The sequence below is a fragment of the Phyllostomus hastatus genome, unplaced genomic scaffold (assembly GCF_019186645.2).
Source record: "Phyllostomus hastatus isolate PE091 unplaced genomic scaffold, TTU_PhHast_1.1 phas_scaffold_442, whole genome shotgun sequence".
Taxonomy (NCBI): domain Eukaryota; kingdom Metazoa; phylum Chordata; class Mammalia; order Chiroptera; family Phyllostomidae; genus Phyllostomus; species Phyllostomus hastatus.
Window position 1 is genome coordinate 4,429,618 of NW_025334030.1, and position 27,798 is coordinate 4,457,415.

The window sequence follows — 27,798 nt, forward strand, 5'->3', positions numbered from 1 at the left end:
GTTTCCACATCCTTGGTTTGACCTCTGTTTTTCCGCTTTCTCTCTGCCTTTCATCTCCATCACGTCACTCTTTCATTTGGGTCTAGCCCTGTCCACACCCTCCATGGCTCTTCCCTGTGTCCCCAGTGCTTGTCTGTGCTGTGCTTGTCCATGGTTCAGTGGCGTGGGGAAGGCAGAGTGTGTGTCTCAGGTTCTGTCGAGGCTGATGGCCTCAGGGATCCAGGCCCCACCAGGCATCTCCCGCCAGCGTCACACTGCATTTCAGGTGACAGGAAGGAGGACATGTCTCTCCTTTAAGGATCCATTCTCTAGGTTGCATACCCCACTTTTACTTGCACCCCATTGATCAGACTAGTCACCTGGTTAGAGGAAGGCTGGGAAGTACGGACTTTACATCCGTGCCCACATGCCCGATGTGAGTAGGGACGGAGGGAGGAGGCAGGGACGTTCTCTCCCACGCGGGGGGGGGGGGTGGTCTGGCTTCTCCTAGGGTGTGCACAGCTTGCTCAGACAGCCCCTCTCGGTGAGGCCCTGGGCCACCTGGGGTGGGAGGTGCTCTCTGAAGTTCTCTGAACTTCTGATGCGGGACCTGCCAGATCTGGCTGGAGTCCACTGTGTTCCCTGGGGATTGAGCCACTTTGGCGTCCATCCCTGGACCAGGCCTCTGTGGGGGCTGCCCCAGCTGCAGAATGCGGTGGGCCCACCGGCCAGGGGTGAGGCCAGCAGAGCCTCTCCTCTCTTTAGCCATAGGCTTCCCCAGTCCGTGCGCAGCTGCTCTAGAGGCTTTCCGAGCGAGGACCTGGAATGAGCAGTGACCTGCCCTTTGTCTGTTTCCAGGAGGATATCGCAAAGCTGTTGCGATATGAGTCCTCAGCACTGCCTGCTGGGCAGCTGACCAGTCTCATGGACTATGCCAGCTGCATGCAGGCTGGCACCCGCAACATCTACTACCTGTGCACCCCGAACCGGCACCTAGCTGAGCACTCACCCTACTATGAGGCCATGAAGCAGAAAAACATGGAGGTAGGTGAGCAGTGGGGCAGGCTCAGCTCCTACAGGCTACTGGGGCCTGCTCGGAGGACAAGGTGGGTCTGAGCACACGGGGTGGGCGTGGGGCGGGGGGGTCTCTCTGCTTAGTGAGAAATGGCTGAACGTGCCCAGGATCCAGGAAAGCCAAGCAGTGTGATTTGTCATCCGTGGGCACAGAGGCACAGGCTAAAGTCTGCCATCTAGTCTGTGTCTCTCCGTAGGAGGTGCCACAGGGATTTCTGTATAAGTAGAGTCCCTATTTCTACCACTGAGACATAGCCAGAGCTTCCCTTCCCACCCTCTGGTAAACTGCCTCATGCACAAAGGCCCAGGAAGCCTCAGCATCCAGCGTGACTTTTCCAGGACTTGGGACCTGCCTGCAGCCCTCTCTCCATGACTTCTGTGTCGTGAGTAGAGTCTTCTCCAACCTGATGGGGATGTTCTTGGGCCCTCACAGGTTCTCTTCTGCTATGAGCAGTTTGATGAGCTGACCTTGCTCCACCTTCGTGAGTTTGACAAGAAGAAGCTGATCTCTGTGGAAACAGACATCGTTGTCGATCACTACAAGGAGGAGAAGTTTGAGGACGGGTCCCCAGGTTGGTTCTGTCCCTTCTCTCCAGGCACAGGTGTGGGTGGTGGCCTGGGAATGCGGGGAGTGGGGGCGGCCCAGGCTGCCACTGGGTGTGGCAGAGCCTCTTCTGTCCTACAGTGTGAGCTTACAGAGACTTCCCTTTTTCTTTCTGGGGTCACTAACCTGCATGAAAGCAGCCGTTTGGGGACACCTTAATGGTTAACAGAAAATGTTTCCATTTAGATTCCTAGGTCTTTCCAGTGCCCCTTCCAAGTAGGCTTCCTAAGAGAATCTGAAAGTCTTTTTAAAGCCGTAACAAAACCCTATGGGCCTCAGGGCAACCAAAAATGTCCTTCTGAGGTTCAGTTTTATCTATTGTATTTTAGATGGTAACATCTCTGGTGGCTTCTGTCTTTGTGCCAGTGGCCAGGGGGTGGGGGTGGGGCTCTTGGACACTTGGACTTGGGACATCAACATTTCAGGCCCCCAGCGGGAATGAGGTGGGGATTGTGGAGAACAGCCTCTGAGCTCACTCACTTCTCTCCTCAAGCTGATGACCGCCTGTCAGAGAAGGAGATGGAGGACCTGATGGCCTGGATGAGAAATGCACTGGGGTCACGTGTCACCAATGTGAAGGTGAGGCCTGCTGGGGGTAGGCCACTCCTCGGCTGCCAGGGCTCCAGTGACCATACAGCTGGCTAGCCTGCTGGCTCGGAGTCGCTGGCCTGGTGGGAGTTCTCCCAGGGGAGAAGTCCCTGGCGGGTGAAGCTGTGATATGTGGAGCCGGCCAGGCACGTCACCGCCACTTCTGCGTGTGAGCTTACATGCTGTAGCCACATATGCCCAGGGGTGTTGTGGGGCAGGACAGGTGAGCCTGGCTGGTTGTTTTCTCCACTTTTTAAAGCAGGTGAGAACTGAGAAAGTGGAAGGTGAGCAGCCAGTGGCCCGGTGGGCAGGTAGAGAAGAGGGGTCCCCAGCTGGCTACACCAAAGCCATCCAGGTCCAGGCCCCAGAGGACCTGTGGTGGCCGAGGACACAAGTGGTTCCACCCCAGCCCTTGGGGAGCTTATGGTCTTGCTGGGGTTCTTCTGGGAGGGGCTTCAGAGAGCTTAGGAATAGACAGGGCCAGCTCAGAGCTATAGGAGAAAGCCAGCCACCAGAGAACAGTATCCGTTGCAGGGGCACTGGCTCAGGGACAGTCTAGTAGTTGCCCCAAGGGACAGGCAAGTGTGCAGGGTGGGGATGGCTGAGAGGAGAGGAGGGTGGGCTTGGGTGGCTCTGTAGACGTTTGCAGGACTCTGAGCAGGAGGGATGGGCACAGATTGAAAGAGGAGGCGCTCGTGGTAGGGAGCATCAGGAACCCAGGCGCAGAGCCCTGACCGGTGGGGCTCAGTGGGGCTCAGGTGATGGAGTGTCCTCCCGAAAAGCGAAAGGTCACTGGTTTGATCCCTGGTCAAGGCACCTGCCTCAGTTGCAGGCCCTCCCCCTGGATGGGGGCGTGCGAGAGGCAACAGGTTAATGTTTCTCTCACATCAGTGTTTCTCCCTCCTTTAACCTCTTTCTAAATACAAGTAAATAAAAGTTAAAAACAAGGCATGCAGCCAGGGTTTCTCTGTGTAACAAATTCACTGTGTCCACTCTTTATAATAGAGACTCATGTAAGCCTCGGGTGACCAGGAGGGAGGTGGCATCAGCCCCATCCTATGAGGACAGGAGGCAGAGTGCACCCCCAGGTTCGAGTTGGAGCGCGGTGCTTCTCAGTGCCATGCTGCCGGGGAGGGCACGCCCCGAGCCGGGCGTGCTCAGTGGCCTCTCTGGTGTGCGTCAGGAAGCCAGGAGCCTGTAGGGCGGGCGAAGGGGAAAACCTGGTCAAGGAGTGGGGATTGTGACCGCTTGCTGGGAAAAGACGTATTTATGAAGTCAGGCCAAGAGGGAGCCACAGAAAGAGGGTGGGTGAGTAGGATCTGCAGGAAGGAGGCCCCAGCTGTCTGGGAGGATGGGATGGGATCGGGGGAGGGACTGCAGTCAGACCTGCAGAGAGGCTGGGCCTGGAGAAATGGAACAGCCAGGCCTAGGTAGTCTTAGACAGCTGCTGGAGGACTTGGCAGTGGCCCCTGTGGAGGAGAGAGGTGCAGATGACGCCAGGCGAGGTGGACGTTGGGTAGTAATGGACACGTTAGACACTGGTGACTCTGGGGGACAGAAGAGGGAGCCCAGGTGCTGTCCCAGGAACCTGGTGCGGGGCGGCCAGCCAGGCTCCCTTCTTGTTCGTGATGCTCGCGAGGGTGGTCTGAGCGTTTGTCCCCGGACACACGTTCTACCTTGTCATCTGGGGAAGCGTCACACTTGGTTAGGACTGCCAGCCCAGGGTCCCTCACTTCAAGGTAACCCATCCCAGGGCCCCCCTCACCCCGGTCCCCCGGCCGTGCTTACAGGTGACTCTTCGACTAGACACCCACCCTGCCATGATCACTGTGCTGGAGATGGGGGCCGCCCGGCACTTCCTGCGCATGCAGCAGCTGGCCAAGACGCAGGAGGAGCGTGCTCAGATCTTGCAGCCCACGCTGGAGGTCAACCCCAGGTGAGGCTGCGGCCCCTCGGGGCCTCGATGCCCGGGAACAGCATGCGTGTTTCTGGCCTGCCAGGCACTCCTTTAAAATTGTGTTTCTATTCGTAATACACAGGAATAGTGCATAAAGCTTACACAGTTTGATGAATGTTTATAAATACAGTACCCATGTAATTAAACTATTCAACTTAACTTTAAACTATATCCATGTAAAGTTAAAAAAAAACTCGACGGCCCTCAGATGCTCCCCATTTTCTTGCCATTGGAATTCTGTCCCTCTCAGGTAACCCCAGTCCTGACTTGGGAGGACTTTGCTCGCTTTGCTCTCTGGCCCGTTTGTGCGTGCTTGGCAGGAGCGGTCTTGCCTGTTTGTGTGAATCTTACTTTCTTCATGCGGGTGTGAGAAGCCTCTGTCCCTGCCGAGGGCGGCTGCGGTTTGCTTTCATAGCTGAGTACTCCTTGTGGGGTGAATCTGCCTCAGCACAATTACTTACTCTATTTTGACAGACATTGGGGTCGCTTCTCTTTGGGGCTGGTGGGAACAGGTTGCTCTGAACATTCCTGTCCCTGTGCTGACACACGTGTGTGCGTGTGCCTCTCTGACTTGCGCGCCCAGGCGGGAAACTGCTGTGTGCTCAGCTGGGGTGGTCATTCCCGGCTGCTCCCAGCGTGCTGGTGCTGGCTCCCCACCGCAGATCCTGGGACCCCAGGTCCCTGCCTTTACTTATGGCCTTGGCTTTCTTGTGACACATCCTAAGACACTTTGCTCTTGTTCCTGTTGCGTTCTTTTTAAAGTTTGCAGTTATGTTAGATACTTTATCCATTACAAATTTCTCTTCTCTTTTCACCCGCATTAAGATATCTTTTTTCCCCTCTAGAGCCTATTTTTTTAATTTAAATTATTTTGTTGTTCAATTACAATTTGTATTTTTTCCCCACCCCTCCCCTTGCATTAACATGTTTTTTGATGAGGAGTTTTTAATTTTAATACAATCAAATTCATAACTTTTTGTTAGGCGCTTGTATAGGTCTTAAGAAATCTATTGCCCTGGCCAGTGTGGCTCATTTGGTTGGAGCATCATCCTGTAACCAAAAGGCTGTGGGTTCAATTCACGGTCAGGACACATACCTAGGTTGGGGGTTCGATCTCTGATTTGGGTGCATTCAGTCCCTGGCCTGCGCACAACCAGTTGATGTCTCTTTCTCATATCAATGTTTTTCTCTAAAAGCAATGAAAAAATGTCCTTGGGTGAGGATTAAAAAAAAAAAGAAATCTATCTCTGCCCTGGCTAATGTTACTTGATTTGGACCGTTGTCTAGTAAACTGAAAGGCTGTGGGTTCAGTTCCCAGCCAAGGGCACATAACTGGGCTGTGGGTTCACTCCCCAGTCAGGGCACATGCCAGGCAACTAGATGATGTTTCTCTCTCACATCAATGTCTCTCTCCTTCTCTCTCCCATTCCCTTCCCCTTGCTGTAAAATCAATGAGCATGCCCTCAGGTGACGATTGAAAAAAAATCTATCACCAGAATCATGAATTTATTCTGTCCCCTCCCCAGCGATCCAAATTGCCTTCTCCATCAGAGTATCGAGTGTCCCTACCCGTGTCCGGTCTGTCTGTGGCAGTGCTCATTGTGGGAGACCCCCCGCTTCCCCCCAGGCCTCTGCGCTCAGCAAGTGACCCCTCCCCATGTTCCTTCACATTCGTCTTGGCTACTCTAGGTCCTCACTTGTATGGAAATTAATTTCAAGGGTTAGTATATTTTATGACATCAGTTCTTTCTGTTAGTGTATTTAATATTAATTCTTTCCACCCATGTACATAATACATATGTACTAGGTCTTATTTAATGTCTTTTGTTAACTTAATGTCTTCTATAGAGTTCCTGTATGGTTTTTGTAGTTATTCTTAGATGTGTTGTACTTATTGGATATTTTGAAATTTTCTGAGTGTTGAAGACAAGTTTTTTTTATTGATTTTATATATAGCAGTAATTTTTTAAAATGAAATTACAAACACTTTACCAAAAATGTTACAGAAATTTCAACAAGATCCATAGTCTTACCCTCACAAGTCACTGTAGCTGATTTGGTCTATTCTTTTGGACTTTATCTCATATTTTGTGGGCATTTTTTATATATAGTACATGTCTAATTTTTTCACTTACCACTTTTTCATATTTTTCCATGTTGCTTTATAACCATAAGTTTTCTTGTTTATAAACTACTGGGGAGAAGAGGGAAGTGACTTTTGCATTTTCTGAGCTAAATAATCACTGGCTGGCAGCTGTTAGACTGGCTTGTGGCTGTAGCCCTGCGGGTGCCGACACCGTGCCGGAAGAACGGCGCTGGTCTGCATGGTGTGAGCGCCTCCCTCTCTGGGAGAGAGTGCAGCTTCCAGCCGAGTCCCTGACAGAGAGGGATGCTATGCCAGCTGGACACCCACTTGATTTTATTAACCAGTTCTGCACAAAAGTGGGTTTGTAAGAATAGTGTGGAAGTGCTTGTTTCTATTGCTGTAAGGCTTTATTTTTTTTTTAAGTTTATTGATTTGGGGGGCTGGGAGAGAGAAGCATTGATTGGGTGCCTTCCATATGCGCCCCAACTGGGGGGTCGAACCGGCAACCCAGACATGTGCCCCAACCAGCAATCAAACTCCTAAGTTTTTGGTGTACAGGACGACGTCCAACCAGCTGAGCCACACTGGCCAGGGCAGGCTTTATTTTTTGAATGCTATTTGCCTTTAACATTGGTAATATGTTCACATGGCAGAGAATTCAAAAGAATCAAAGTCTATAGTAAAATTTCCCTCCTACCTTTGTCCCCAACCATGCTAGGTTTCGTGTGTCTCTCTCCAGAGATGCCGTGCGCATGAGTGATCAGGGTCGTCTGGGGCTCCCTGTTTGTTACACGGGCAGAAACTTGGATGCAGACGTCCTCACCTTGCTTCTTAAAAAGTGTTTCTGATTATAAACAGAGCTGTGAGGAAAGGGAATTGTTGAGTCTCAGAGCACTGTCCATATTAAATTCTTACAGATTCCAGTTGTCTTTAGCAGTTAGACAAACATTTGTTTCCCTCAGTGTTTTCAATTTTATCAAACTTCTCAATTTTTGCCATTCTCCTGAGAAATTATAATTTTGATGTGCATTTCTTATGCGTAAGGTCATACACCATATTTATGGAATTTTTCCTGTGCAGAAAAAACATTTCAATTTTTATGTTGTCTGAGTTATATAATTTCCTTTTTGACTCCTGGGTTTGTATTGGGTTGGCCAAAAAGTTTGTACGGTTTTTTCCATAAGATGGCTCTAGTAGCTCTTAGCTATCTTTTACTCCATTCAAAACAATTTTGTTAAATTGTATTGTGACAGCTGTCATATCAACATGCATTTAAAAAAATTATCAAATTGGTGAGTTTTTATGTAGCAACTTTAATATTGAAGGTGAAAAAATACACAACATTTTTGGCATATTTTGCTTTATTATTTCAAGAATGGTAAAAATGCAACTGACATGCAAAAAAAGATGTGTGCAGTGTACGGGGAAGGTGCTATGACTGACTGAATGTGTCAAAAGTGGTTTGCGAGGTTTTGTGCTGGAGATTTCTCACTGGATGATGCTCCACCGTCAGGTAGACGACGTTAATAGTGATCAAATCAATACATTAACTGAGAACAATCAATATTATACCATGTGGGAAATAGCCAACATACTCAAAATATCCAAATCAATAAAGTTATTGGTAAATGAAAAATTTATCTTTTATGGAAAAACAAATTTTTTGGCCAACCCAATACTTTGCTTGGAAAGGCTTTTCCTTCTGAAATTATAAAACCTTTCCTCCCTGTGTTCTTCTAAATTTTTATATTTAACACTTGATCCTTCTGGTGGAATTAGCTTTGGTCTGAAGAATGTGGTGGGAATCTAACTTCATTATTTTCTGGTTGGCTGGCCTGTTATCCTGTTTTCCACTCTTGTGCAATGCTGTCTTTAATCAGCACAGATTAAATTCCCATGTGTGTGTAGCTCTTTGTACGTTGTCGACTTTTTTGCACTTAACTGTTGCCTTTTTGTTTTCCAGAACAAAACTGTTGTATTACTGGAACTTTATAATATGTTTTAATACCTGGAATTTCTCCCTCAGATTCTCTTGGCTCTTTTCTTCTATGTTTATTTTATTTATGAATTGTATATTAGATTGTTTAGGCATAAAATTCAACTTTTAGTGTAAAAGAAACATATTAAATGTATGGGTTAATTTAGGGGAAATTATAGTCTCTTTAGTTAAGCACCAACATGTGCCTTTTTAAATACTAACTGCTGTCCCTTCAGTATTTACTTTAGATTAATTTTGGTACTTACTGCATTTTCTAACGTCAGAACTCTTGTGTGTTCCTTTGGGTATGTAATCATATTACCTGTCGAGGATCATTTACTTTGTTCTGATTTTTATGTGTCTCTTTTTTTATACTGGACTTTCCTGTTACACCATTGTGACTGTTCTGATAACTCCAACTGCTCAGAAGTTAGAGGCCCTTGTGCTGGGGTGCACAGCCCTGAGCTTCCTTCTGGGGGTTCTGTTGCAGGCACACGCTGATCAAGAAGCTCAGTCAGCTGAGAGAGAGTGAGCCTGAGCTGGCCCAGCTGCTCGTGGATCAGGTGAGTCCCTGGAGCCCGGCCTGGAGCACGGGCACAGAGGGCTGCCCGTTCTCCGCGCCTGCATCTTCCTTAGAGGTTGGGCAGCTCAGTTCGCTGTGAAACCGTTTTAAGGAGGAGCAGCTCCCTCCCTGTCTTCTCTCTGCATTAAAATGCCCCCGAGTTGGAACCAGGAAAGGCCTCCCCCAAGAACAAGGCCACTGCCCTGCCTTTCAGATCTACGAGAACACCATGATCACAGCGGGGCTCGTCGATGACCCCCGGTCCATGGTGGGCCGCCTGAACAACCTGCTTGTCAAGGCTCTGGAGCGACACTGATGGGGACGGCTGGGCCCCCGCGGTCCAGGGGCACGGCACAGCTGCCACGGGAGCCCCACGCCTTCCCTGCACCGTTAAAGCTCCAGGGGCGGTGACAGTGGAACTGGGTGCCTCTGCCGTGGGAAGGAATGACTGGATGCCGCCAACAAGAACACCCTCTTTTGAGCTTTATTTACTTAAAAAGTATTTCTTAATCTAAGCATTAGACTTTATGTGCTTACTGTCAGTACGTCACTCTGTTGACAACAACCCTATGCTTATGACAGAAGCAGGTACAGTGAGAAAAAGCCTACTTTCTGCCCCCTTCCTCAAGCTGGTGTAGTGGTCAGGGGGACAGTGGGGAGGGAAGAGGAGGGGAGGGAGGGGCGCTGGCCCTGTGCTCAGTGAGCTCGCCCTGGGTCCCTGAACTGTGTCCCCAGAACCTGACCAGGACAGCGGGATCATCCGGCATCTTCAGTGTGCGGTGCAGGCCCAGGCGTGGCCACAGAAGCTGGGGGGCTCCCGCCAGGGCCCCGGACCTGCTCTCGTCAGGCCCTCTTCAGTGTCACCTCCACTGGGTAATGGTCGCTGATGGCTTGGGCCTGTGGGGAAACCCGCAGTGAACCCCGGGATGTCCGCGCCCCTAGAGCTCCCAGGGCTGTAGACAAAGGGTTCCTTCAAGTCAACAAAAACAGCAATTGCTCTAAGTCCCGTGGGTCTGGCTGTCACTCCACCCCTGCATCCTAGGCCCCCCTTAGAGCTACATTCTGTAAAGGGCGGTCACGTACAGTCTGGTTGCTGAGTCCATATGCAGCTTGGAAGTCAAAAGGAGCAGCTGAGGAGGGCACAACGGCATGTTGGAGCAGAGTTCCAGCGACCACAATCCTGCAGCACCAGACACGAGAGAGTCCTCCTTCGGCCTGCTGTCCGGCTCTGTACATGCAAGCCTCCGATCCCAGCCTGCCCCGCCAGCTCACCCTCACAAGCTTTCCCCCGAGAAGCTGAGCTGAGGGACCTGAGCACCTCACCGAGCCCAAGTGTCCGGCCTTCCCCACCACAGTTTCAAACGAGGGGGCTGCAGGGGCCAGCTCCCATCTGGCCTGTGTGGCCCTCGGGGTGACACCGCTCAGGGAGGGCCCCTGCTCCCACCCCCCCCAGCCCGCGCCCCAGGCCAGGGCTAGCCTTATGCCTGGCCAGACTCAGAGCTGGGTGTGCCCAAACTGGGCACCACCGTCTGACCTGTGCACCTGAGACCGCTCACAGGAGAAAACTAGCGTCACGATAGCCTCACATGTTCCACTTCGTAAGTGGCCAAAAGCTCAGGAGGAGTGAGTGTCTCCTCAAAGTTGTTGGGAACCATTTCTGAAGCTGGTCCTAGATGGAAGTCAGCTGCTCGTGGAGGTGGTGTCCCCATCCCTACCTGGGGCCTGCAGAGCCCACGGGGCACGCAGACCCTGCTCACCTGTCATAGGCACAGTGCGTGGGCGTGACCGTGGTGTCAGCAGTGTCGGGAATCAGCCATTGGAAGGTAGGGATTGTGCGCAGGCGGATGGATGCCCAGTGCGAAGGGGTCACGTAGCTGCAGCCCGCGTTGAAATCACCCATCAACATGACATCCTAGCAGGAGACGCCAGCAGGTTGGTCCATGGACAGAAGAGGGCCCTTAGGAGCCCAGTCCAGTGTGGGGGGGTCTCACCTCCATGTCCCACTTCTGGCGGACATCCAGGTAGACATCGTAGAGAGAGTTGATCTCGGCCACTGCATCCAGTGGGGCCGCATGCAGGGGGATGATGGCAAACTCCTTGACCTCTAAGGAGAAGGTAGTTGTGCTAAGCAAGGAGTTGGCGGGGGGAGTTGGGGCGCAGTCCTGGACCAAGGGTGCATTCATCTGGCTCAGTCATGTGTCCAGGGCTGGGGTGGAGGGTGCGGGCGTGGGTATTTCTCCAAATCACTTCCGTGTAAGACCAAAACACAGGTGGGGAGGGCAGCAAGCTCCCCGAAGGGGTGCGTGGCGGGTGTTGACTGTGATGGGGGTCTTCAGGGTGTTCTGGGAAGGGTCAGGCAGGGCCCCCCGGCCAGGCTGGGCGGAGGCGCCTCTGTGGCAGCAGCACTCACCGGTGAGTGGGGAGGAGAACTTGACAACTGTTGGCTCTCGGCTGAAGGTGTCGTTCCCGCAGGGCTCACAGCCATCGTCGTACTGGTAGGAGTCCAGCACCGTCACCTGGTCAGGTCTGAGGAAGGCCGGGCCAGAGGGTGCTTACCCTGGGGCTGGGATCGCTGCCTCGTCTCGCTAAGCCCGCCTGTCGCAGCGGTCCGGGGCCCGGTCTAAGCTTGGATGTCACACAGACCCACCAGCCCAAAGCTCCTGGCCACCTGTGTCCTCTTGTCCTTGTGCAGGTGGTGAGGCCTTGGGGCACGGCAAGCACTTGGGAGGGTGGGCAGCCCAACTTGGACCCTGTTCTGTGGCCTCCAGTTCCTTCCCCCACCCCAGGAAGAGGAGTCTTGTGGGCTTTCTAGAACACCGTGCCCACACCCCCCTCCTGTCAGAAACCTCAGAGGCGGCGGCCTGCCTGTCAGTGCCTGTGCTTTACCTGAACAAGAAGAGGTAGCGCTCCTTATAGCTGTTGCGGCCCAGTGGCTCACTGACTACGTAGTGGTAGGTGTTAGGGTTGTCTCTAGATTGAGGAAACAGGTGTACCAGCCAAGGGACACGCAGGGCACACCCTGTTGCCTCCAGCAGGGCTCCTGCCCACACCAGTGTCCCTGGGACCTACCCAAAGTGGCACTGTGCCCTGGAGGGATGGTCACTGTCCCCATGTGCTTCCCCAGGACCCCGCCACCTTCACTCACTGATTGAGTCTGTCCAGCAGCTTCCCCACGGCTGTCAGGTGTAGGTCTCTGACCTCCTGGACCAGGACGATGTCATAGCGGCTCAGGATCTGGGGACGGGGCCACAGCAGTGCTGAGCAGGGACAGGCTGGGTGGAGACTGGCGTCTGAGCCCTGCCCGCTCCAAGTCCCTGCAAGAGCCAAGCTGCTACTGCCCAGGGCGCTTTCACAACCATTTGGTCTGCAGCCTGTCAGCCACAGGAGTGACGAGGGCCCTGTCCCCACAACTGACCGGAGGCTGAGAGCAGAGGCCTGAGAGTTTGGGATCTTCAGGACAGACCACTGGCCCAGTGTTCACAGGGCCTTTTCGAGCACGCTGCACCCGCTCCAGGTTCCTTGGGCACAGGCTGGCTCGGACGCACCTGCACGATGTAGCTGGACAGGGTGGCATTGGACATCTTGGTCTCCCCGAAAGACTGGATGTTGAAGGCGGCTACTCTCAGGGGCAGGGCTGTGTGCAGCACGCCAGCGAGGGTGAGCAGCACCCCCGTCAGCCTGACACCCTGCATCCTGGGGGAGGAGGGATCCGCGTTTGGGTCTGGGTCAGCAGACAGTGCCCCATCTTCCCTCAGAGTCCGTCCGCATGGAGCTGGTGGGGCCCAAGGTTGAGCAGTGTCCTCACGGGCAGTGCTGCAGAGCCAGGGTGGACCTCGGCCCTCTCACCAGCGTCCAGAAAGCCAGACTCCAGCACCAAGGAAAGGACCCCGGGGTCTTCTCACCCCTGCACCCACCAGAAGACAAGCCCCCGTGGGGGTCACCAACCCGAAGGGGTGCTCCAGTGGCCGGCTAGTGGTGAGACGTTGGCTCACTGCCACCCCTGCTCCAGGGACCCACCTGGCCAGGAGTGGCCAGGGCTCTTCCCAGTGTGGCCGCGGTCACGCAGAGGGACCCTGCTAGGCCTCCAGGCGTGGTGCCCACCCTCTGACCGGCCACAAGTCACACAGCCTTCGGGCACTAGACACTCACCTGCGAGGTGACTTCCACCAAAGATGATGAGAATTCTCCTGAGAACCAGGAGTTGATATTCTTTGATACCAATTTTCTCCTTTTGGTGCTTTAAGAAATATAACTTACAAAGGTGAGTCTCCTGAGACGCGACGCTGACAGGCGTGCGAGCTGCTGCACTGCTGAACCCCACGCCGGGAGTGCTCGCTCCTCCCGGGGCTTTAAAGGTCCAGGCAGCCGCGACCTTTCCAGGGGCATCACCTCAAGGACACAGAACAGTGGCACTGCCTGTGTGGCTTTCCCACTCAGGTAAATGGCTGGCATGTGTTTATTTTAACAGGCACAGTTTCTTGGTGCTATAAAAAGCACCTAGTGGTATTTGCTCTTAGTTTTAGAAAGTCTAATAAAAGTCCAAAGGTGCGCGTGTCCTTCACATGTGCTGCTCTCCCAGCGATGGGGAGCAGGTGTGCTCTGGGGGGCAGGACTGCTACCCCGGTTGGCAGGACTTGAGATGACCTTGGAGCCAGTCGTCAAGGCCAGATACCCCACGCCGCAGGCTGCAAGTGGAGCCCATGGTGGCTGCTCTGTGGCCCAGGAGCACACCAGGCCTCTTACCAGTAGTCCCTGCTCCTTAATCCCTCAGCCGTGAGGGCTGCAGGCAACGTGGCTAGAAGCTGGGGCCCTATGATGTACATGTGCGATGTAGCATTGGGAGCTGCAGGGCGTGGGTGTCAGGAATGGGTGGGGACTGCAGGGCCCACCTTGGTGGTCAGCAAGGCAGTGAAGAGCCTTCTCTGGGTAGGAAGAGAGCCTGTGCATTCTAGGCCCAGGTGACCTGAGTCACAAGGATACGGGCAGCAACCGAGGGCCTGTGACAGGCCTGGGGTCCAGTCACTTCTTTTTGGAATTCTTGGTTTTCCCATTTATATTCATTTCTTGTGGCTGCTATAATACATTACCATAAACTTGGTGGCTTAAAACAATAGAGCCCTGATTGGTGTGGCTCAATGGGCTGGGCATTGTCCCACAAACCGAAAGGTCATTGGTTTGATTTCCGGTCAGGGCACACGTCGGGGTTGCAGGCTAGGTACCCTGCTGGGGCTGAATGAGAGGCAACCAGTTGATGGTTTTCTCCCTTTCTCTCACCCTTCCCCTTTTTCTAAAAATAAATAAATAAAATCTTTAAAAAATAGAAAATTATTCTGTAACAGTTTCAGATGTCAGGGTCCAAAGCCCATTGCACTGAGCTGGGATCGAGGTGTGGAAGGGCCGCACTCCCTCCAGAGGCTCTACGGGGTCTTTCCTGCGTCTCCAGCTTCCGGCAGCTCCTGACGGTCCTGGTCTGTGGCCACATCGCTCCAGCCCCCGCCCCCACCTTCACGCTGCCTCCTCTGTGTCAGTTCTCCCCTGCCTCTCCTCTCGCCCCCCCTCTCGGAGGGAGACGGGTGATTGAATTTAAGGTCCTCCCAGATATTCGAGGACCCTCTCCCCATCTCAAGATCCTTAATCACATCTGCAGTCATTTTTGGCCCCGTAAAGTTTTAGATTCCAGGGTTCAGGTCACAGGCTCCAGGAATTGGGACATGGATACATTCTGGGGCACCATTATGCATCCCGCCACCCATCCACATGGGGTGGGCCGGGTTCCTCCCTGGGACGGAAGGGAGGGGTCACACTGAGGTGGTGCAGCGCTGCGGGGGGGGGGGGGGGCGCGAGTCAGGAGGCACCAAGGTCACAGTCACAGAAGTGCCCCAGACCAGGCCAGCTGGCCATGAAGCAGGAGGGTGCTGAGGGGATTAGCAACAGTTTATTAGGTAAATCAACTTCACAAGACTGGAACCCCCTGAAGTAATGACGACGTGCTGACGGACAGCCCTGGCTGTCAGCATGAGCGCTAATCAGCTCGAGCGTCCTTGGGTAAGGCCTCTGTGCGCTGAAGTCAGGTGGCCTGGCCCTCAAGCTTCCAGGAGCCCCACTGCAGCTTTTTGCAAAGGTCTGATCGCTGATTGTCCCATTTTTAACCCCTGAGCGTAGCTTTAAGCATGTCAAAATCCAGATGCCAACCACCAAGCAAGACCATTGATTGGCCTAGATTCCTTTCTTCCAGGAGTTTCTTTCCTGGACACACTTGCCAGACATTTTGAGGGGTGCATGTGAGCAAACCTGGGGGGCGGTCCCTGGTCCAGTGTTTGGCTAGACACAGAACACTGACCACAGTCACGGATCCCAGTACCTGGCCACCTCAGTTCTCAGCGTGTGGGACACAGGCACCTGTCTGTTGGCACCCTGCCCTCGAAACCAGACGCTGCCCAGACGCTGCCCTTTCTCTCTGGAGCACTCCCAGCCAGGGTCCCTGCCCTCTCCCCAACATGCCAGAGGGTCCCGACCTTGGCCCCACTGGTAAGAGCCGAGCCCTGTGGCCGTGTTGGCCACCCTCGGGGCCGGGCCTGCACAAGAGGCAGCACAGCCTGGGGAAGAGCCTGGCCCGGGAGGCAGGGACTCTGGGACCCAGAACAGGCTCATTCACTGCACCATCAACCACTTTGCGCCTCAGTGTCATCTATAAAAAGGGGATAAAACCATCACTGCTTCCCTCTTCGGTTTATCTTAAGTATTAATGGATATAACATTATTCCAGAAGAATCATTTCACACCTCCTTGAAAATCCACCTATCCCTAAGACCCTATCACATGGTATCTTTTCATCACTCCTTTCCCTTTCCCTCATTGACCACTTTCTTTTATCAGTCAACTGTTGCTGTGTAACAAGCAATCCCAAAATTCAATGTGTACCACAATGTGCATTTTTTTTGTTGCTCATAGTCTCACAGATCACCTGGGAGGGTTCTGTTCCCTGGACCTCTCCTGGGGCCAGGCTGAGGGGCTTTGGCCACCCGGGGCCTGCCCATCTAACATGGTGGAAGGGGAAAACTTCCCTGGGGGTAAACTAATACATGACGCTTCAGCTTGGAATTTGCACATTGCCGTTTTTTCCCCACACTCTCTTGGTCTTAGCCAGCAACAGGGACAAGCCCAACACCAGGGACAGGAGTCAGGGACTCCTGCACCGGGCCCACACCCGAGGTGCAGAGGGGGTGTGAGGGAAGGAAAGAGGCTTCTGGCACTTTTCAAAACCACATCGGCAGGAAAACGGGCACCGACAGCAGACACTGTCTTTGATCGGGGTGAGCTATTTTTACATTAACCCTGAGAGTCTGCCGGCCTCTTTGGCTAAACATGCTCCAGATACAGGGAGGGAAAACAGCACATCACAACGAAGTCGGAGTGATTCTCAAGCTCTGTGGCTAAAATCAAAGGATAAAGAAAAAATTCTCTGATGAGGACTGAGGCCAGGAGCAAACGGCTCCAAAGGAAACCTGACATGCAAGGCTGTAGGGCTTCAGGTGACAATGAGGGCCAAACACCTGTGGCCCGTCCCCGGAGCTGCAGGGCCGGTGGTGACTAGCTGCACGCTGTGTGTGGCCCAGGGCAGAGGGGTGTCCACAGACCCAGAGGGAAGGGGGCAGGGCTCGGAGCTCCGGTCCCCAAAGGTGTGAGGGGGCACCTGCCGGCCCGCCGTGAAGTCTGGCACCACAGGGCACTTTCCACTTGTGAGGGGAAGAGTGATTCTCAGCATTTTTGGACACCTCATCATTTCAAAATATCTTGCAACATCCTTTTCTGTGATTTCAAGTCTCTGCAAAGCTAGGTTTCTGCAAGTTATTAATAAAGCAAATACCGTACGGAATCAGTGTGTAAGATTTAACAAAAACCTGACAGGCGCACACGTTTTATTTGTAAGTAATTGTGGTTACTTATAAATGAAATGAAAAACATTTTTCTTTAAATTTCTATGTATTACTTTTCCAAATGTCTACTGTAAATTGCTAGGACATAAATACTAGTTTGTTTGGACTTATAAATGAAACTGTTAGGTATTTCTTTTGGCCTAATGGTCCCTTTAAAATGCTGAACCTTTAAGTAGAGGTGCTCTGAACCGGGACTGTTTGGGATTTAACGTACTACGTATGCCTGCATTACTAGGCCATACACCTTACTATACTGATACACTTTCTTTCGTGGCCTTCATCATTTACAACATACTAAATATCTTGTCACAAAAATGTTCAAGCCTACAAACTGCTAAGGAGATGAATAATTTCAAGTCTACAAAGTTCAATAGATTAAACACGTTTAATTGCACGAGAGCTCACACTGATGTGAAAAACTCATTGGTCACCTTTGGGGGCTGAGTTGTTATTCTGCAACAGGCAAACAAAGAGAATTAAGAACCTACCCTGTCTTTCCCATGTAAACCGTACCACTGAGATGAAACTGCACTTTATGGAGGAGTCTTCCAGCTGAACAATGAGGAATAAATAACTGCTAGAATCTGAGACTTGGCAATTTGCATCCCTAACCTGTGATTTCAAGTCTCTGCAAAGCTAGGTTTCTGGAAGCCACTGATCATCGATGGCTGCGATGGGCCCCCAGGTCAGAGAACACAGTGGCCTTTCAGAAGAAGCTTGCCAAGATCGTCTTGAATCTGATCAAACCTCTACAGACAGAGGCTTGTGATCACCAACATTACGGGGACACAACACAATCCAGACCGTAGGAAACTATAGGACTAAGAATGGTCTCACCAATAAATTTTAGGGGGGAAAAATAACAGTGAGAAGAGAGGAGGAATTAACAGATTGAAAAGAAACTTGAGATACATCACTAAATGCAATATTTGATCCCTGTCAGGATCCTATTAAACATTAAATTCTTTAAACATTTGAAAAAACCACTGCCTCCCTGGTTGGTGTGGCTCAGTGGATTGAGTGCCAGCCTGTGAACCAAAGGACCGCCAGTTCAATTCCCAGTCAGGGCACATGCCTGGGTTTCGGGCCAGGTCCCCAGTAGGGGGTGCAAGAGAGGCAACCAGACATTGATGTTCCTCTCCCTCTCCTTCCCTTCCCCTCTCTCTAAAAATAAATAAATAAAGTCTTTAAAAAACAAAAATAAAATAAACCACTGCTTAATAAATCATTTAAGATGCAATCAGAGAAATTCAAACACTGATCTGGTAAATGGAAGTGTTAAATTCTTAGGTTTCATAATGCCATCATAGTTACACTTTCAACAGTCCGTAGATTCCAGGGCCACGCTGAAGTACTTCAGGATGAAATAATATGATGTCTGGGATTTACTTAAAAATGGTGGCCCTGAATCTGGGTAGTGGGTACATGAAGGTTCATTATACTAGTCTCTACTTTTGAATGTTAAAATTTTTAATTTAAAAAAATTCTACAAATCAAAAACTTTACAAACCACACAACTGAATATAATGTAGTATCCAAAAATGAGGTAACAAAAAGTATTAAAAATGAAATTATTACTCACCCCGGCTGGGTGGCTTGGTTGGAGTGTTGCCCCATGCACCAAAAAGTTGTGGGTTCAATCCCCAGTCAGGGAAAAAACCCAGGTTGCAGGTTCAATCTCCAGTTGGGGCATGTTTCTTCCCTTCCCTTCCTTTCTCTCTAAAATCAATAAATATATCCTTTAGTGATATTAAAAAAAAGTACTTAAGGATGAAATCAATCACTGAAAATGCTCTGAATGCCCAGTTTTGCACGTTAGAAAGAGCCTCTGGCCACAGTGAGGGCTGGGCTTAGAGCAGGGGAAGGCAAGCAGTTCAGCTTATGGTGAGGGACAAGGGTGGCCAGAGCAGAAAGGATGGCAAGGTGGGGGGAGAGCTGCAGGCTTGGGACAGGAATTGGTGGCAAGATGTGGAGCATAAGAGAAGATTTCAAATTGTCAGTAATTGTGGGTGGACAGACAGTGACCAGCTGTCCCAGGGCCAGCGGTCTTCCACCTGCTCAGGAAGTATCTCCTCTGAGACGAGGCCTCCTCCCTGAATCCAGCTGTAGGTGGGTCATCTCCACTCAACTCCAGCAGGCTGCATAAACGTGCCACAGCAGAAGAGACTTTGGACTGAGTCCCTGGTTGCGCCCCCACCGTGGCCGGCCTCCGCTCAGACCCTCAGGTGCCCAGTGGTTGTCTGGTCCCTGCTTTCCCGCAGCCCTGCTGAGTCTGCCACCCTCCGGGTTCCGCGGCCACCACACTGGTCCTTCCCTGCAAAGCCTCCCAGCAGTCACCCAGCACAGCATGTGGACATTTAGTCAGATCGTGTCATTCCCCTGCTTGACACCCGTCATCGGTTTCTCATTGTCCCGAAGATGAAGGCCGGTGCCTACCAAGAGAGGGCTGAGCAGTTCTGGCTCGGGGCCTCCACCCTCCCTGGAAGGCCAGGGCCACCTTGTCATTCCTGTTTCAGCTCAAGTGTCATTTCTTCAGGGAGGTTGTCCTCTCCCTATCCACATGCTCCTAGTATCAGTTTTCATCATGACAATCACTTGTTTTCTTTGTTTTAATGTGCTTGCTCTTACTTGTTTATACTCATTTAAGGCCGACCTCCGGACTGGAGCACAAGCCCCACAGGAGTGGGGACCATGTCCGTCTTGTCCGTGAGACTGCCCCATGTCTGGAAACAGCGCCTGAAACGCAGGAGGTCCTCCTCGGACAAAAGCTGAAGACAGTGGGGTTACGCGCCCACCTCCTGCCCTCCACCTGCCTGGCAGCACTCCTGGCCACGTTGAGAGGATGTCCCCTCCCCATGGACCCTCCTGAGGGCACACAGCCCAGCCGCCTGTCCTGAAGCATGAGGGACACTGCAGGGCCTCTGGCCCAGCTGAGGGCCGTGGGGCCCCGCAAGCATGCCTTCCTTCAGCCCGGCTCCACCGGGAGTCCTTCTTTCCCATCAGGAGTTGTGTTCGCTAACCCCACGGACAGCATTTTGGAGGGCAAAGGAGCTTCTACCCTTTACTTCGGATAAAAGAGTGATGTCTTTGCTGTGACACTGCTTTAATCCACGTCAGTCAACCTGTTCAGGTCAGCAGTCATCTCCCAACTCAGCACACTGGCCTTGGCCCGTGACCAGCCACAATCACCAGCCCTCGTGAATTTATTTCCGTCCATTATAAAGAAACCATTAACCAGGATGGAAAATTTCTCAGAACAGATGTCTGAACTGCTGCAGTCCCAAACAGCTGCACCGTCACACTCCGCAGCAGCACCTGCCTCCTCACCCCCGGCCACACCTGTGCCCGGCACGTCAGCGGGACAGGCAGCGCTCAGTTCCGCAGTAAAGGAGGCCTGGACACGGCGTGTGTGCCCCGTTGCAAGTCACAGACAAGCCTCTCTTAGTTCCCCAGTCATTCTGCCCCTCGATGCCCCTGGTTTGCACTCTGCACTCAGGAGAGAAGCAAAGCACATTCTAGGGTGTATGTCGGAGAGGTTAGCATACCTTTATCTTTCAGCCCGTGAGTACAAACACACTCGTGTTCCTGATAACAAGCCCGAGGCCCTTGAAGTTTCCTCGGTCACAGAACACGACTCCCAGTGTGCTGGGGACGTTTCTGATGAGGCCACAATGCAAAACATTCTCCAAATTTCCAACACCCCCAGTGTCTCCCAAGCACAGAAAGCCTTCACACCAGCACCCACTCTCCACCCGAGATCCTACAGAGGGGTGAGCAGGACCCCGAGGGGCCGGGACGAGGAAGCTCCCTGCACGGAGCCAGCCAGTCACTCTGAGGTTTGCAGGGATGTTTACTATCGCTCTGCCTTCCAGTTACGAATCCCCTCTTCCACCGTCTAACTGCTGTGAAACCTGCCTACTGAATTTTATTTCACCTATCAATTTTTGATCTATAAACTGATTTTTACTTTGTACATAAAAGATGTTCTAAAAAGCATCTACAATTAAAAGGACAGTGATGTTTTACTTATTTCATGATTACAGTAGTCCCCTTTTGGGGATGAAGTGAAACATCTTTTCTTCTTTTTATGGGAAACTTACCTGTTTCCCATAATTGGTCCATATTTTAAACCAAAATCCTATACAAGCTCTCAACCAAAGATTTCAGCCAAAATCCTGAGAGGTCTGGCCCCCGACTTCTCCGGCCCTTCTGCCCGGCGCTCTGGCAGCCTGCGGCAGCATCTGAGGACACCGCACGTGCCGTCAGCCCGCAGCAGAGCTGCTGAGACTGACTCCCTTCACGGTGATTACGGCCTCTTGAGTCAAAACAGTTCTTTCTGGGTCCTGAGGATGTGGTTTATACATCAGTCTCTCATCTACTAAATCCGTATTTGTAAATGAAACACTAGTGGATTTAAGTTCCATCGTTTTCGCTACAGAATCAACTACAGAATGTTCTTGCCACGCCTTCACACTGGAAGGCAGTCCACACTCTGTGTTGAGAAGTTTATGTCTGTGCAACTTTCCAGAAGGATCTATATGTATGTCCAGTATATCAACACTAACCATGCCTGGGTTCATATAGGGGTTGGGCATGTCGGCATTGCAGCTGTCGTACCAGTTTCCCATAATTGGTCAAAGACGTGCTCCAAAGTCCAGGTCCGCCAGTGCTGGCGGCCTGTGTGGTATCTGGGCGGTGCAAAAAGTCAGACAGGCCACACCTTTTACTTTATTACTTTTTAAAGATTTTATTTATTTTTAGAGAGAGAGGGAAGGGAGGGAGAAAGAGAGGGAAAGAAACATTAATGTGTGGTTGCCTCTCACGCTCCCCCTCAACTGGGGACCTGGCCCATAACCCAGGCATGTGCCCTGACTGGGAATCAAGCCAGCGACCCTTTGGTTTGCAGGCCAGTGCTCAATCCACTGAGCCACACCAGCCAGGGCAATTTTTTTTAATGTAAGCATTTTACTCATTCAACCAACATGATGAGCTTTGGTTTCCTTATCAGCAAAATGGAGCTATCTACCTTCACTGACTTACTATGAAGATGTACTAATAGATATTCAATAAATGACAACCTTCTCACAAGTTCCCTGATGGCTGCACACTGGACCGCACCCTGGAGGAATTACAAACACAAACACGTCCCTGCTCTCAAGAAGCTCCGTCTCGAAGACCACCTACCATCAGATAATTCTTGCTATGGTTCACTGCTGTTTTCTACCCCCAGTTTCAAACAGGACAATGGGAAAGTTCAAGAGAAAACACCAACATCTTTTACAAAAGCTACAAGTTTGCTAACAATATATTCTAACATTTATCAAAGTTTCAAGGATGTCACTTTGAACCTTCAATGACAAATCACTGTATTCAGTATTAATTAAAAACAAACAAACAAAAAAAGGGTAGTAGTGGTGATTCATGGGGTTTTAGTCCAAAATGAAAATGCAGAAAACATTTACTTCGGTGGATCTGTGTTGATGCCGTAGTTCTCCTTGAGAAGCTTCAGCTGTTCCTTCTTCGTTTCATCCGTGTGCTGAAATGCCCTGCTGGCACTGCAGCACAAACCACGAGGTGTCTGTTACACACACGCGGTCCCGACAGGCGGTCACATGCGTTCTTGGTGTCGGAGGCGTCTTCACAGACCACACGAGCTGTCCCTCCAGTTTCAGGCGTGTCCCCCACTCTGACCCCACTCTTACTCTGACTCCATGAGTAAGTCCGTACTTCCCAAGTATTATCATGCATTTCTTCAGCTGTGATTTTATCAGGCACATTTCTTATACACAAAATCCAGTTTACTTCAGGTGGACGTCGTGCACTCGCCCTCTTGGCCGCGTGCATCGCCCTCTCTGCAGGCCCGTTGGGTGACGGCAGCCAATGCCGGAATTCCTCCCCACTCCTCCGGAGCTCGCTCCGCTGAGCTCAACACGGCGTCAGACCCAGGAAATCCCTACCTACTAAATTTTAACTTTCAGTTATTGTACTTTTGCTTTAGAATTTAAATTTTTTATGAATTTCAGTTCGCTGCTTTATTATGTTAATCAGTTATTTGAAGTCCATGTCTGATAGCTCCAAGACCTTAATCTCTGCTGGGCCTATCACCGCCCCCACCCCCCACTCCTGGTCCTGCTTCTCAGAGCGCCTAGCAACTGCACTGTCCGGCGCTGCGTGTGGCGGATCGGCGGACCGGCGGAGAGCCAGGATGGCGTCTCCCTCCAGGCGGGCAGCTGTGGGGTGGACCACCACGGCCAGTCCAGGGCTCAGCTGACACGGGGCTCAGCTGACACTGAGCTCATCTGCAGTCCTTGCAGATGTCCACTCTACCTGTGGCCCCTACTCCCCGGATGCCGCCCAGCCCCGGGAAATTGTGTAAGCTCCTCTCACTTCCATGCCTCTTAGTGGCCACTTGTGCCTGCCCGAGGGGAAAAGCCAGTGCAGGAAGGAGGTCTTACCTCTGGAGCTCCCCCTGAGTGGTGGCTGCTGCAGTGACTCTGTGGACCTTCAAGCTGGCGCCTTCTGAATTACGGCCAGTTCCTTGAGTCCTCGGTGGGCAGTGGTCCCCGGCAAGCTACCCCATGAGAAGCGGTCTGTTTTCATTACCTGGAATGATTCAGTGAAATGGAGAGTTGGAAAGGATGTGGGTTAATAACTAGGCAAGCTGGTCCAACTAGCATAGGCCACGTGGGCCTCTCTGAGCCACAAATGTCCTGTGCAGAGGTATGCAGCCAACGAGAAAGCCGGGAGGGACACAGCCCATTCCCTTCTGCCCAACCAAGAGTCTCCAGGACTGAAAACCTCTGTGCACTCACCTGAATCCTGTGGTGTTCGTCCCCACCAGCCCAGTCCTAAAAGTGAAGACGGCACAGTGCCAAGGCCTGGCAACTCCACATGCGGGGAGCTCACCCTACAACTCCTCTGAGAACGGGAGCATTTGTCCTCCGCTCAGGTCTGTAACCTCACTCCTGGACACGAAGCCTTGGGGCCTGCGGACTGCCAGCACCGGGGCTGCCTCCCTTCTGGGGACTCTGCCCCCTTGGCCGAATGACCAATACCAGTTTCTAACAAGAAACCCCTTCGGCCGTGCTGTCTGTACCCATTTAAGCGTGAGCATCTCACATGAGGGAGCTGGCTCAGTCCTCTATGATGGATGAGTAAGGGACAGGCTTCTGTCATTAAGCATCTCAGCCTCCATGTCCCAAATCCTGGTGGGACAGGGGCATGTAACCCAGGGAGATAAGGGAGGGCCGAAGTTACGGCTCCTAATGGGAGGGGAGGGAGGCTCCCCAGGGACTAGGGAACTGTCAGAGCAACACTCGAGTAGAGCCTGGCGAGAAACGGAGCTCAGACCACTCTGCCCCGTCAAGGAGGCCCCGCACAGAAGGCTGAGGATTGCCAAAACACAGACCCCAGAGTGGAGCTGGTGTGGGCTTATCTCTCTGGAGAGAAGGGGACCACCCATTCCCAAGCACAGTAAGGACACTTATGTGGGCAGATGGCCCCAGGGTCCGATACTTGTGTGTGGGTGCCACCCCACAGCACAGCGGCCATCACAGCTCTCACCACAGAGCCCCGTGCCTGAGTCCCAAAGTGGGCATCCTTTCCAATTCTGCCCACTCCTTTCTGGATGGGCCAGGTGGGGAAGGCTGGTCCCACTGTCCTCCCCGCATACCCTGGTCATCATGTCCACGAGTTCCCACCCTCTGCTCACCTTCCATGCTCTGAGTACCACTGCCCCGCAGCGTGTAGGACAGAGGCGATGTGGCCTGACCAGTGGGGAGGACACTACAATAGCCAAGCTCCCCTGGTGCTTCTCCCTGCGCCACCGTGGGAAGCCATGGGCTGCAACATTCCTGTGGCTGAACTCTTCACTTGGCGGCGGGAACATGCACAGGGAGAGCCTGTGGGAGGAGAAAGGTTCCCACTGAACCATCCCCCCAGTGCCTTAGTCTTCCCCCGAGCTGTCCTCCAGAACAGTCGCCTTGTCCAGCCTGCCATCAGTGAAGGCTGCTGCACTAATCCTGCCCCAGCGGAGGGGCTTTCCAGAGGTCCTGCCTGTGCTGGGCCCGACTGTGACCAGACACAGGGCCCCGCCTCCATTCTCCGCCCAGAGGTCTGGGCGCTACCCCAGGGAGGGTCTGAGACTCACAGAGTCCTGCTGTGGAAACAAGAAGGTGCCCACACGAGACCAGCTGCAGTTGCAGACTTTGGCCTCCTGGGAAAATGCAGGTTCTCAGGTCCTGGGAGCAGCACTGGTTCTCACCCCACCTTTACGCTCCACTCACCTCACGAGGCTGACTTTCCAGACTCTCGACACCCTGCGTGGAGCCACAGCTGCCAGTCGGGGGTCAGTGCCCCCCAAGCGTGGAGGTATAGCAGGGCAGCACGGGCTACCACCAGCTCCCTCGAGTCACGTGCAGCTGCCGACAGAGCCTCGGGCCGAAGCAGCGATAGCCGCAGGCCAGGCCTGAATCCAGCCCAGCGCCCTCCAACTTGGTCCCAAGGCCAAGGCCAGAATGGCTAGAAGTAGGTGGCCTTATGGGTCTGACTCCCCGTTGTCCAAGGACTGCTGGCATCATGGCGAGCCTGAGGGTGAGGGTGGCTCTGCCTTTCTGCCTGTGCCAGTTCCTGCTTAATCAGCTCCTTTCCCCACGTGGGCTTCTGTGAGGAGGCACTGACCCTCACAGGTGCCCTGGCCCTGGTGGAAGCCAGTAAAACACAAGCTTGCTGGGGGTAAACACCAGGCTGCCGCCACAGTCTGTGCCATTTTGCTGTTCCCATTCACACTGTGACTAGTTCACAGAATAAAAAAGGGAGTGTTAATCATGTCAGTCATCTTAGCCAGAACTCACCTCTTATTCTGAACCATCATCAAACTCCAGACAGGCTGTTCCATTTTTTTGCCATTTGTTTATGAAATAATTTTAGAGTCAAAGGGGCCCCTGAACAATGAGAAAACTGGTCAAGAAGTGATGTGATGGTTTTCAGTCCCTGGGACACAGTGCAGGACAGCTATTCCCCAAGAGAAGAGAAACTGAGAGGGGAGCCCTGTGACTGTACCCGCTATGGCTGGGATGGTTGCCAGGCTACGGTGCAAGAAAATGAAATTCCGTCAGACCCAGCCATCTCCCTCAAGGAGATGGAGACAGAGCCAGGAGGTCAGGGAGGCCCCGGCAGCCAGAGCATGCGGGGCAGGGTGTGGGGGATGGGGCTGCACAGGCAGCGGGGCTGCGTGAGGTGCGGAGGGTCCCTTGAGTCTACAGCCTAGAACAGGTCTGCACTTACGTGAGAGAAACTAGGCAAGGAGGCTGGGGCAAGAATCCCTGGAAAGGAGCAGAGAGAATAATCCCCAGAGCTCACACAGGGATAAGAATATTATGTGTTCCCATAAGCCATGCGGAAAGACCTTCTAATTCACAGGATACTGGGTAGAATTCTCAGAAGGCCATCGCCCTTCATGATGGGGCTAAATTAGCCATAGACCAATGGCAGCTTCGAACCCACACTAACGAAGCTCAGAAGCAAGCCTGTAAGAGGTCCTGCCTACGCTGGGCCCGACTGCGGGCAGACACAGGGCCCTGCTCCGCCCTCCACCCGGAGGTCTGGGCACTACCCCAGGGAGGGGTAGACTCAGAGTCCTGTAAGGATCCTGAGACTCACAGAAGCCAGTAAGGATCAACTGCTGCTGAGGAACTTAACCTGGTTGCCAGACCAAGGGTAACACTATTTGAAGGAAAGTTACTGGAACAAAGCCCAGCAACCAAAAACAGATTCACATTGCCCAGTATCCCATAAGAAAATGGCCAGGTCTACCAGTTAGGGTCCAGCCAGGCCACAGGAACCACATGGAATTTTAAACAATGTAAGTTTAATATAAATAATTATATTTATATTTATATATTTATCTCTGCTGGCAGAGAGTGCGAGAATGCCGCAGGGTAGAGATGCTGCTGACCTCACTAGAAAGCTGCCAGGAGGCCAGCTGGGGCTCCTGTGGAACTTGCCGGGCAGTGCCTGCCCTCTTCCAAACATATAAAGAGCCAAACTCACTGCTGGCATCTGTGAATGTTGCTGAACTTGCCAGCTAGGGAGCCACCAGAAAAGGTGCCACAGAAACTCAACGGGGTGAGTACCCCTATGGGTCCCACATGTCAGCCTGTGTCACTAAACAGAAATAAGCAAAGCACACAGAGCATGGAAAAGGGGCCCTTTCTCTTCCAGCACCCTCCACTGACGAAAATTAGCACCAGGAGAGCTGGCAAGGGAGAAATGTTCCAGTGTCACAAGCAGGCAATGAAGGGGTGGATTGATAACTACATATCAGACATGCACACGAGAGAAAATATGACCTATGACCATAAGAAAAATCAATGAACAGGAACTGACCTTAAACTGGCAGAGGTAAAGGAAGCAGCAGACAAGGACAATAAGACAGATTATTGCAAACACGCTTATATATTTAGGAAGGGGGAGGGGAACCTGAGCTTGATGAGGAGATAAACAAAAGATATGAAAAGACCCAAATGGAACTTCTAGAAATGGTAAAAACAATATCTGAAATGAAAAAATACACAGTATTGAATTAATATAAGATGAACACTGAAAAAGATCAGAGTTCAAAGACAGAAAATAAAAGTATTCAAACAAAGCACAGAGAGAAAAACAAGCATCAGACATTATCAAGTAACCCAGTGTGCAAAGAACTAGAGACCCAGAAAAAAAAGAGCAAGAAAGAGACAGAAACAACATCTGAAAAAAATAGCAAAAAATCTCCTACATATGATGGGAACTATACATTCACAGACCTAAGAGGATTAATAAAACTCAAGCAGAATAAACCTCAAGAAAACACCACCAAGGCACACCATAATTAAGTTGTTAATAACCAATATTACAAAAAAAAAATCTTGCCCTGGCCAGGTGACTCAGCTGGTTGGAGCACTGTCTGGTGTACCAGAGGGTTGCGGGTTCAAACCCGGGTCAGGGCACATATCTAGGTTGTGGGTTCCATCCCCAGTCAGGGCACACAGGAG

General features: G+C 51.9%; 2 protein-coding genes and 1 pseudogene across 3 annotated transcripts in view; 1 reads left to right on the forward strand and 2 right to left on the reverse strand.

Annotated features, from left to right (window-relative positions):
* TRAP1 (TNF receptor associated protein 1) overlaps positions 1-9,343 on the forward strand; it is a 69,110-nt gene extending 59,767 nt beyond the window's left edge. For both annotated transcript variants that reach the window (XM_045820694.1, XM_045820693.1), the window contains 6 exons: positions 838-1,023; positions 1,487-1,625; positions 2,151-2,236; positions 4,036-4,181; positions 8,757-8,829; positions 9,043-9,343. In XM_045820694.1, coding sequence (XP_045676650.1) covers positions 838-1,023; positions 1,487-1,625; positions 2,151-2,236; positions 4,036-4,181; positions 8,757-8,829; positions 9,043-9,144 — 732 coding nt within the window. In that variant the 3' untranslated portion in view covers positions 9,145-9,343. The remainder of the gene's footprint in view (positions 1-837; positions 1,024-1,486; positions 1,626-2,150; positions 2,237-4,035; positions 4,182-8,756; positions 8,830-9,042) is intronic.
* On the reverse strand, positions 9,299-13,956 carry DNASE1 (deoxyribonuclease 1). Its single transcript, XM_045820696.1, has 9 exons — positions 12,978-13,956; positions 12,374-12,521; positions 11,974-12,062; positions 11,715-11,798; positions 11,239-11,354; positions 10,820-10,932; positions 10,586-10,740; positions 9,912-10,008; positions 9,299-9,725 (listed from the first exon to the last, which is right to left on the reverse strand). The coding sequence occupies exons 2-9, from the start codon at positions 12,518-12,520 to the stop codon at positions 9,672-9,674; spliced, it is 855 nt and encodes a 284-aa protein (XP_045676652.1). The 5' UTR covers position 12,521; positions 12,978-13,956; the 3' UTR covers positions 9,299-9,671.
* An 8,267-nt stretch (positions 13,957-22,223) lies between these two features.
* On the reverse strand, positions 22,224-22,609 carry LOC123807249 (annotated as a pseudogene).
* Positions 22,610-27,798: the final 5,189 nt, after the last annotated feature.